Source organism: Fukomys damarensis, unplaced genomic scaffold (assembly GCF_012274545.1).
Source record: "Fukomys damarensis isolate Sample0158 unplaced genomic scaffold, DMR_v1.0_HiC HiC_scaffold_16, whole genome shotgun sequence".
Classification (NCBI taxonomy): Eukaryota; Metazoa; Chordata; class Mammalia; order Rodentia; family Bathyergidae; genus Fukomys; species Fukomys damarensis.
The window spans coordinates 65,930,550-65,941,261 of record NW_022900928.1 but is presented as its reverse complement, the minus strand read 5'-3'; the positions used below and the strand labels follow the sequence as shown (position 1 = coordinate 65,941,261).

Sequence of the window (10,712 nt, the reverse complement as noted above, 5' to 3'; positions counted from 1 at the left end):
CGGGGGCGTCGCTGCGGTTCCCAGGCCGCCGGGCGTCCTGGGGAGGCCGAGCTCCTCGGAGGCCGGAGGGGAAGGCGGTTCTGCATGTGTGCCTTCCAGTTCGTCCGGAATCTGCCTCCACAGAGTCTCTGCCCTCTTCGTTATTTTCTCTGCATTGCTGTGCTTGCTCGACCCTCCGGGCTGCCGGTTCCAAGCCGTTCTCTCGCGTTATCCCTTATTCCATTCTGGCCCGGTCCGTCTTCTTGTTGTCAGGATCTCCTTGGGTGGCCAGAAGGTGCTGGACTCAGATAGCCAAGTAAGGTCCAGCCCCGAGGAGTCCTGAGCCTTCGGGGCTCGGAGATGAGAGCCCGCTGGACAGCGCATGGACTGCGGAGGCCGAGTTTCCTCCTTCGCCCTCGGGACCCTGTCCGCTTCCATCCCCCACCCTCGAATGCGGCAAACCGTAGGAGGGGGAGGAGACAGAGGCGGCCCAGTTGTAGGGGAAATTCCCACGTACACTTAAGGGCGCCCCCTCTGCTCTTCTAGGTGGGCTCAAGGGCTAGCTCCAGCTGCGGGGCGGGGCGGGGCGGGGCGGGGGCGCGGAGTCTCCGCAAAACGCCCAGATCCTCCTTTTTTTGGGTTGGGGTGACCCCTGGTGGTCATTCGGAGTCCCACAAAGGCACCTGAAGAGCACAGAATTCAACCCCACGGGATGGGGAGAGGTGGAGAATTATAGGGGGTGGCCCAGGTGGTGTCAAGTGGAGTTAAAGACCCATCCTCCTGAAGTTGGCTCTGAGAGTGACAGAGGCCTCCTTGCCTGGCCAAGAGACTCCGCAGCCTGGAGATTCCTGTGGAATTTTATTAAGTGAGGCTGTGCCCCTTACACAGGTCTGTTCCTGCTTCCCGTATCCTTGTCGCTGGAGGTGTCAGTGGGGAAGGCCACCACCATCTACGCTGTCAATGGTACGGAGATCCTACTGCCCTGCACCTTCTCCAGCTGCTTTGGCTTTGAGGACCTCCGCTTCTGGTGGTCCTACAATAGCAGTGATACGTTCAGAACTGTAAGTCGTGGCGAGAGGGTCAGGGCAGCCCAAATCCTCACTCCCTCCTCTGTCTCTTTCCCATGCAAGCCTCCCATTCCAAGTTCTGGCCCCTTCTGGCAGAGCCCCTTTGTGATGGCCCCCAGAACCCACCTTCTGATACCCTATCTGCAAGTATTTCTTCCAGACAGGCTTTGAGTGGGAGGGATGCTTAGGTAGTGTTGCCAGAACTTGGGGCCTGTTGGAATTCTTGGCTAGTGTCCTCTGTCTGGTCTTAGGAAATACCTGGAACTTGGATTGATTGTGTGAAAATTAATAGTTGATTTTGTTTTTGGTGGTACCAGGGATTGAACTTGGAACCTTGCATTGTGAGGCAGGCCGTGGAACCACTGAGCCAAATCCCTGGCCCACTGAAAATTAATAGTTTAATGGAACAAAGAAGAGCGAGGATCACTGGGAGGGTTAAACAGGAGACAGGTTAGACTGGAGACAGAATGAGGAGACTGAATGAGGGAAGGGAAGAGAGGTTGGACTTGGAAGAAGGAGACAGGCAGTAGGAGAGGAGCAGGGTGGCTGCAAGAGCAGCATGGGGTAGGGCAGAGTGGGGGTGAGTCAGCCAACAGGTGTGAACTGAGTTCTCTGCAACCCAGCAGAGGTCTGCTCTCAGGTAACACAAAGAAGTCATAGAGTCCAAGCTGTGCTGGGGTGGAGTTAAACTCAGACCTCTTAGGGTGCTGATGGGCAGAACTGCAGCATTGATTCAGGTCTAGATTGAGGGCTAGAATTAAGTCAGGGAGGTGACATGCTGGGTGTCATCAGAAATGCTGGGTGGAAAGTAGAGGGAAGGAAGCCCATGTGGTATTTGCAGGTAATTATGTAAAAGGCTTTTACAAAGAGAACATTAAGAAGCATGCTGCATTCCAGGGGACCTTACTAAAAGGAGCTGGGCAAAATTCAGGTTATCCAGGGCAGCTGTTGACATTGGCAGAGGAAACCAGTGGGGACCAGGCTCCTCACACTGCAGGCTCTTCCTGGACCCAGACAAGACAGGCACCGTGCAGGGGCTGAAGAGGTGTCATGACCCATGGCCACTCTCATTCTCTCCTGCCTACCTCCCAGCTTATAGAAGGGATCGTGAAGAATGATAAGTCTGATCCCAAGTTGAAGTTAAAAGATGATGACCGAATCACTCTGGTGGGCACAACTAAGGAGAAGCGGAACAACATATCCATTCTGCTGAGGGACCTGGAGTTCAGCGACTCGGGCAAATATACCTGTCGTGTGAGGAACCCCAAGGAGAAGGACTTCGAGCATCAGGCAACCATCATCCTCCAAGTCGTTGATAAACGTATGTATGAGGACCAGGAATGAGCGGTGGAGCGGGAAGGACCTGGAAGCACTGCTATACTGGTGCTTTCTTTTGCTTTACACTTGTAAGAGTTACTGGCATTACATTTGGGAGCTAGGAAAATTCAGTCTGAACGCTTTTGCTGTTGAGTAGCCTGTGAAATACACAGCCTCTCTGAGCCTTGTTTTCCAGGCCTGTAAGATGGGACTGTGGCTTCAATCTCCTGGGGTTGTCATAAGGATTAGAGGAGCTACCGGGGAGCAGGCAGTAGCCAACTAAGCTCTCTCCGTATATATTGATCATGGCTTCAGTTTGTGTTTTATGCCTGAATGTTATGTGTCATACAGAAAAGTGCTATGGATGATGCCTCTGTTCTAGCTTGAGGAGTGTTTTTGGTTCAGGGTAGGGCAGAAGACGCACACAGATAACTGAAATATGCATATGTCAGTAGAGAAACCTGCAGGGGAGATGGAAGGAGACATGGTTCCTCCCTTCCAGGAGCTTATATCTTACCTGGGGGATGGAAGTCTGACACACGTGGGCCAATTAGACCGTGAGGGCTCCTGATCAGGAGCCAGGTGGTCACATGACCCCCATCAGTGGAGATGGTTAGAGAAGCAGAGGGTAACACACAGGGTGGGCTTTGTGGTGGGCAGGGATCCTGGAAGCCTGGGGCAGTACAGGAACCGAGGAAAAGGGATGGGAAGCTGCTCGAGGATTTGGATCCTGCTGCCTTTGTGTGGATGATGCAGAGTGCCTGGAGAGGGGGACGCTGGGAGTTCAATTTTGATTGTGCCAAAGCCAGCTTTTTCTAAGCCTGAAGTGACCAAGGTCAGATCTGAGACACCACTGTCACCTCTTCCTGTCTGTCTGGGTTCCTGTCATTCTCTTTTGTGTTCAGCCTTTTAGGGGGAGGAGAAGGGAAGGGACAGTACCTGTGGAGTGCCTTGGGTGTCAGGCACTGAGTTGGGTGCTCTTACTCACCTTAATTCCTCTCTCCCCCAAAAGTCCCTTCAAGTTCTTCTCTCCATTTCAGACTCATCCATCCATCTAATCAACAAGTACTTACTGAGTACCTGCAAGTGCTGGATTCTGTTCTAGCTGTGAGGGTGCAGTGTGAACCGGACAGGCACATTCCTGCTGGAGGAGATTGCTCTCCTCTTTTAGTCAGTGCGCAATGAAACTAAAAAACAAAACAAAACAAAAAAGATGCCGGTAATATTAGCACTTGGTAGGCTGAGGCAGGAGGATTATGAGTCTGAGGCCAGCATGGGCTACATAGTGAGATCCTATCTCAAAAAACCCAAACAAAAACAAACAAATTATATTGTGTGAGAGAACATGGGTAGCGGAGTGGTCACCTGGTACGCACCCTGGGTTCCATTCCCAGCACCACAAAACAGAAGTGCAAACCAAAACAAACAGTAAAAGGAAAAAAGGCATGCTAAATGTTTTCTTACTAGCACACTGGTAGACCAGGTTGCTACAGATAGTAACTGTGGGGGAAAAAAAAAAAAGCAGCAAAGGAAGACAGGTGTTTGCAGGGTAGCCAGGGAAGGCCTTGCTGGGAAAAGCAACATTTGAAGAAGGTAAGACAGGGAGCTATGAGGATATCTCCCCTCCCCTCCCCTCCCCTCCCCTCTCCTTCCTTAAAGATGTCTTTTGCACAGAGAGGCAATGCAGGTTTCACACAGCAATTTGAGGGTCAAGTTGTGACCCACACCTGGCTGTTGTGAACTCCAATTCTGATTTATCCATGATCTTATGTGTGAGTGTGGGAGGCTGTGTATGGGGAGGGTGGCTGCCATGTTCCCGATTCCATGCCTGCTAGCCCTGCATTGCCCTAGTGCTGGCTCCAGGTGACCCCTTCTCTCCTCTCCCATCCTCTCCTCCCTTCTCTGGCTACACAGTGGAAAAAGTGGACAATACGGTGACGCTCATCATCCTGAGTGTGGTGGGCGGGGTCATCGGACTCCTGGTCTTCATCCTGTTGCTGAAGAAGTTCATTGCCTTCATCCTCAAGAAGACCAGAGAGAAGAAGTGAGTTGACCTCCCGTGCACGCTCCTGTGTTACAGTTGGGCGGGCCAGTAGTACCGGTTCTTATGTACGACCAGGAAAGAGTTGCCACATGTACACCCAGGTAGTAAGTCGTAAGTAGTTACCTTTATTGAAGATCACAGAAAGTTGTGCTCAGGGCTAGACCATGCCACCGAAGGTGCTGTGTAACAAAACCACTGTACAGTGGTCAAAGGTAGTAGCAGCAACAGGAAAAATAGGGAAGAGAGGACTGATACTCAGGCTTTTAGAATTGAGAGGCCACATACCTTGGCTTTAGGTGCCTCCCACGGAATCTCCCTTGGTGCCAGCGCTTCAGTGCCTGTACTCTCACCTAGGGCCTGGCTAGACTTTTGTTATTTTATTTTCTACCTCTCTTAGTGTTTTGGGAGCAGGAGTAAGCATTGGGTGCTGTTTAGAGTCAGATGGAAGGAAGGAAATGACTCCCTCAGTTCCTTTGTTTTTAACTACAGCAGCTCTGCCCTCCCAGCCCACCACTCCTCAGTTTGTGGTCCCCTCCTCCCACCGTGTGTCTGTAGTCACCCCTCTGTCCTCGGTCCACCCTGTCTTCTGAATCTCACTGCTGTCTGTGTTCTTCCTGGGACTGTGTCCCCGTCTCCCAGCCCCTCTCCTAATCTCCCTGCTTCTCCTCTCCTCCCAATAAGTAACTGTCGAATACACTGACTTCATTAGGGACATGGGTGCAGCTCACTTGCTCTTCCGTGCCAGCCCATCAGCCTTTCTCCTTCCATTTGTACCACCAGCCCTGAGGGCCTACCAAAGAGCTCAAGAAGCTTTTTAAAAATTTTAAATCAGAGAAAATACCAGTCCATGTACAGAAACTCTAAAATGGGAAGACCCTGCTAGGGAGCTAGAGATCTCTTACTATGAAATTCTGAAAATTCAAATGGGGAGATAAAAATAAAGTTTTTTAAAAAAGAGGTGCATATGGCTTTCCAAGAAGCCCTAGGCTAAGTTCTGCTATAAAAATGGCTCAGTGGTAAAGGACTTGCCTAGTAGGCTCAAGGACCCCTTCCATTCCCAGCACCTCAAAAAATAAACATCTACAAAGGAAAGGAGAAGAAGGATGGGCAGGCACAAAGAGTGCAAACCCCAGGCCCCGAGTTTCTAGAATAGTGCTGGGCAGGCTTCAAAGCAGCAGGCAGTGAGTGAGTCTTACAGCCAGGAACAGGCAGGACATGAGGTGCCTGTCAGTGGAGCAGAGGGGCGATGGCGACTCAGATGTGAAGAAAACTGCTCTGCCCCTGCTCACGGCTTCTGCTCGATGGTGGGTCCAGATGGAAAGGGCAGAAACTTCCCCATGAGAAGGGAAGGATTCGGAGAGCAAGGAGGGGTCACTAAGGGAGCAGCTCCAGGTTGAGGAGCAGTGTGGGCCCCAGGGCCTTGGCAGAGATAAGGAGCTCCAGAGGCCATGGCCTGCCAGCGCGGTGGCCAGAGGCCTTTGGCAATCATGAGAGGGACAGAGCTTGCCGCATAGCTAGTAAATGATAGAGCTAGGATATGAACTCTGACTTATTTGGCTTCAACCTTAGTAGAACCATTGCTACCATATCCTATTGACTTATTGGGTATATCTAGACTTCCTTCCTTCCTTCCTTCCTTCCTTCCTTCCTTCCTTCCTTCCTTCCTTTGGTGGCTATTTTTGAGGTACTGTGTGCAAAGCACTGTGCCAGGTGCTGGCCAGGCTTTGCTCTTTTTTTTTTTGGCATTGGGGATCGAACTCAGGACCTTGTGCTTGTGAGTCAGGCAGTGGCACCACTGAGCTAAAGCCCCAGCCCTCAGGCTTTGCTTTTAATAACCAGTCCTACCACCAGTGGTGATCAAAGCTGGAGGATAAGTTTTTCAACATATGGTTTTACATGGGTGATCCTTTGGGGCTACAGAGCATGCTGGGCTGGCTCAGTAGCGGAGTGGTTACCTGGTACGCACCCTGGGTTCCATTCCCAGCACCACAAAACAGAAGTGCAAACCAAAACAAACAGTAAAAGGAAAAAAGGCATGCTAAATGTTTTCTTACTAGCACACTGGTAGACCAGGTTGCTACAGATAGTAACTGTCTTAGCTCCTTTCTCATTGCTGAGACACAGTACCCTGACACCCACAGCTTAGAGGAGGAAAGGTGTATTTTGGTGCACAGTTTGTAGAGGCTTCAGTCTTTAGGCTGGCAACATGGTGGAGGAGAAGCAGCTCATGGCATGGTGGTAGGAAGAAGAAAGGAGATCAAGGGAGGAGGTGGTGGACAGACCCTTCCAGGCCACCTCCCCAGTGCCCCGCCTCCTCGGACAAGGCTTTACCTCCTGACACCACATACAGCACAAACTCATCAGTGAACCCACCCACTGATGGGTGACACACACTCATGATCCAGTCACTTTCCCCAGCCCCACCCCATGAGGCTTTGGGGTGACATCCAGATATAAACTATAACGATAATTCTTCCTGTCATTTACCGAATGCCCACCCCATGCTTAAGTACTCTATGAGGCATTTTAATACAATATTTCCATTTTTATTTTACAATGGAGCAAAGCGAGTCTCAGTGTAGTTAAAGGCTATTGGCTAAGATTTGAACTCGGACTGATTTGGCGTCAACCCTAAAACCATTGCCACCATAGCCTATCGACTCATTGGGCATATCTAGAGTTCATTCGTGTATTATTTGGTGGCAAGGCCCTGTGCTAGGTGCTGTGGGACAGTCTGAAAGGCATAAGTCTCTGCCTGTCATTAAAGGAGACATGATGTGTATTCTAATCCATGTAATGCAAGGGATCAGTCCCTGCAAAAAAGCATGATACAAAGCTGTGACGGGGAGGTTGAGGGGCTGATGTTCCAGGTGGGGGAAACAGAGCTAGGTAGAGGGTCTGGTCAGTGGGCATTTGTTCTGAGAACAAAGCCTCTTTGTGACAATGGGGGATGTGTGGGATAGGAAGAGAAAAAGCCCGAGAAGAGACTGGGGACAGGCCCTTGGGAACCTGGGATCCCAGGCTGCATGTGGTTTTCCTTCTGGCTGCAGAAAGCTGGTGAGGACTTGTAGTACCCTGGCATGATCATCAAGACTGCCATAGGGCACCGGGCCACATAGGTGAGGAGAGGCAAGAGGCAGGGGACAGGCCCCAGGGAAGCCTGAGGCTGTCCCTTGAGTATCATGAAAAGCCCAAATTATAGCAAAAAGCAAGAGACCCAGGCTGGTCCTGCTGTGAAGGAGAAGACAAATCGGAATCCATGCAGCCAGGATAGTCAAGATGATGTGGCTCCTGGAAGGGGCTGTCCGATCTGTCTCACCTTCCTCTTTCTCTGCCCTGGCCCTCCACCCTCTGCCCAGATGTGCCACTGGGAGGCCACATTTGCTGCCTGTGCTCTCTCTGTGACCCTCATTCTCCTACCTCCGGTCCACCAGGCCCTGGGGAGAGGAGCTTTGTCACCTCAGCCTCACCCCATGAAGCTTTGGGGTGACATCCAGATATAAACTATAACAATAATTCTTTCTGTCATTTACCGAATGCCTACCCTGTGCTTTAGGTACTCTTTGAGGCTTTCACCCTTCTCCCAGGGTGGAACAGCCTGGACCTGGCCTCTGGGAACTGTACCTAGTGCCCTGCAGCCTCTACTGTGTCGAGACAACCAGGTGGCTGCTAAGCCTTAGTGAGTCTTTTCTCCATGCCAGCACCCTTCTAAATGCCCTGACTCCTCAGAGCAACCCGATGAAGATGGTGTCATGGTGATGTATGTTTTGCAGTTGAGGAACCTGAGGTATAGAAATGTTAGGTGACTTGGTCTTTTGCTACCTTAGCTCTTAGGAGGCTGAGGAGTGGGTGCAGGGTTGGGCTCAGGGGCCATGTCTCTCTCCCCAATTCATCCCTTACTTTCCTCACCTGTGTGTTTCTCTCTCCCTCTCCAGGAAGGAGTGTCTTGTGAGTTCCTCAGGAAATGACAACACAGAGAATGGCTTGCCAGGCTCCAAGGCAGAAGAGAAGCCACCCACAAAAGTGTGAGGCCCTGCTTTGGGCCAAGCAGCACAGGGAGCCTTGCTTTCTGACCATGACACTGATGCTTGAGCCCTGTCCATAGAACTCATGTGCCTGAGACATCTTCTGCTTGGCTCAAACTGTAGTCTTTCCTGGCAGGGAGAAACTGGGGTCCTGCCTGGCCTGTCCCACCCGCTCCCCAGCCAGGCTTCCCGGGGACAAGGGCTGACAAGGGGTTGGGGCCTTTAGAAGTCAGAAGAGGAAAGGAGGGGTTGGGATGGTGTTGAGGGGCTGGTCCTCCAACACCAGGAAAATGGGGTTTACTCAGGCTCCCCATCCTGAGTGAACCCTTCCTTGGTTTTCCTTTTGTTTTCTTTGCAAGAGGGACTTAGGGGATCAGTGGGGTTTGCCTGAGAAGCTGGACCCTGGAGATGGGGTGAAGGAGGAGCCTTATGTGGAGAAGAAGACTCTTTTGATGGTGGGGAGTGTGCTAGAGGACTCTGGAGAAGACCTAGGGACAGGAGCTGCTGGAGGGGGCACACAGTGAGAGGCAATCTGGGCTTTTGAAGCTAACTGGTCACCCACAGTCCCTCAAATGAGGAGTTTCCCTTTTATGCCCTCTCCTCTGAGATTCTAAATCCTTCTCAGCTAGGCCTGGCTGCCTTGGTCTTGAAAGTTCTTTCCCACCTAGCCAACTCTTCAGTTCTCCAGGTTGCTGAGGGGCTCGTGGAGGGGCGCCTCAATCCTTTCTAGAGCACTGGAGTTCTACCTATGCCTTTCCTAGCATTTCATACTGAGGAATGGGGCTGCAGAGGTGGTTAAGCCAGTGTCCTGGGCCTCTTGGCCATTGGGATGCCTACCCCAGGCCTCCAATCCTGGCAGTCCCTCTCCTTGGCATGGCAGGACCATTGCCATCCTGAGCACTCCTGAGCCTGATTCCCTTGCTCTTTCTCTTCCCATGAAACACCAGGGAGTGTCATCTTGCTAGAGAGATTGTACCCTCTTCCCTCCTACCTCCCATGCCCTCCCATTGGCTTGCTCTTCTGGTGCCCCTCTACCACACCTTTGTCCCTGCTCCCAGGGTTGTGCATCCCCCAGCCCTGGGTTTGCCTTTGCCTCAGGGATCCTCTTCCTTGGGTGAGAGAGCCCTCAGGTTTTCTAGCTGCTTCCTGCTCAGCAGGTTCCCCTTGTGTTATTCTGAGTTTTTGGAGAAGCAGGGAGAAGGGACCCACACTTTTCCTCTGCTTGCTGCAGAACTAGTTTGCACAGTCCTTGAATGTGGGGCTGGACTGTGCCTTAGCTCCTTGAGTCCCAGCTCCTGCCCTCACTTCCTCCCTCCCTTTCCAGCCCATCTTCCCTGACCTAACTGCATAGTGATGTGGCATGGGTTCCCCAGCTTGTGGAGGAGGTCATGAAGTTGTGTTATTGATGGCCTCTTGGCCAGGGACTGAAACCTGGAGACACCTGCCCAGTGCTTCCATTTGGGATCCTGACAGGGAGATGTGAGTGTTGCCCTCATTTATTCCCATGCCCTTGCTCTCTTATGGGTTTCCTACTGGACACTGCCCTCTGGGCGCTAAGGAGGGACAGAAAGGAGGAGCCTTCTTTTCTCCCAGATGCAGCTTCAAGCGTCTCAGGATGGAAGTTGGGGGAGGCTGAGGAACAGCAACACCTGAATGTTCTCATGGCCGTGGCCATGTTCCTTGCTCAAGCTGGCAGGATTGCAAATCCCCCCTCTGATCTGCCTCCTCCGTCCTGTCCTTCGCCTCAAACCCATCCTGGGCTGGGGTTCAGAATTGCCTGGCTTTGGGAGCAGAAAGATGAGAGTCCCCAGCCATTCAGAAAACTTCTAGCTGCCTCCATGCAAAACTACTTTCTTTTCCCTTCTCAGTGTCAACAGCTGAAGAGACAGAGTTTTGTAGGGCTCCTCTTGCTCTCTTGAGAGGTCCCCAAGCTGTGTGGAACAAGAGAGGAACATGTCATCCTCTTTTCTTTCCCAGTCTACTGATAACGTAAAGACGGGCCGTGCAGTTTCTCTGCACTCAGTTTTTGCCATCTCTCCAAAAGGTGTAATAATACTTAACCTACCTCACCGGACTGTCGTGAGGCTTGGCAAGTTTTGTTTCTAATTTTGGCTTGGAAAAGCATCTGGGAAGCAGGATTTATAATTGAACAGATTGTTCCAAGTTGGTCTCATCCTTATCTCTGTATCTCACCCCTATCACACACACACACACACACACACACACACACACACACACACACACACACACTCTCTCTCTCTCTCTCTCTCTCTCTCTCTC

General features: G+C 51.6%; 1 protein-coding gene across 1 annotated transcript in view; it reads left to right on the top strand.

The window, feature by feature from the left end:
* Scn4b (sodium voltage-gated channel beta subunit 4) overlaps positions 1-10,695 on the top strand; it is a 17,459-nt gene extending 6,764 nt beyond the window's left edge. The window contains exons 2-5 of the mRNA XM_010629358.3: positions 868-1,040; positions 2,139-2,367; positions 4,278-4,407; positions 8,343-10,695. Of these exons, the coding sequence (XP_010627660.1) occupies positions 868-1,040; positions 2,139-2,367; positions 4,278-4,407; positions 8,343-8,436 (626 nt within the window). The 3' untranslated portion in view covers positions 8,437-10,695. The remainder of the gene's footprint in view (positions 1-867; positions 1,041-2,138; positions 2,368-4,277; positions 4,408-8,342) is intronic.
* Positions 10,696-10,712: the final 17 nt, after the last annotated feature.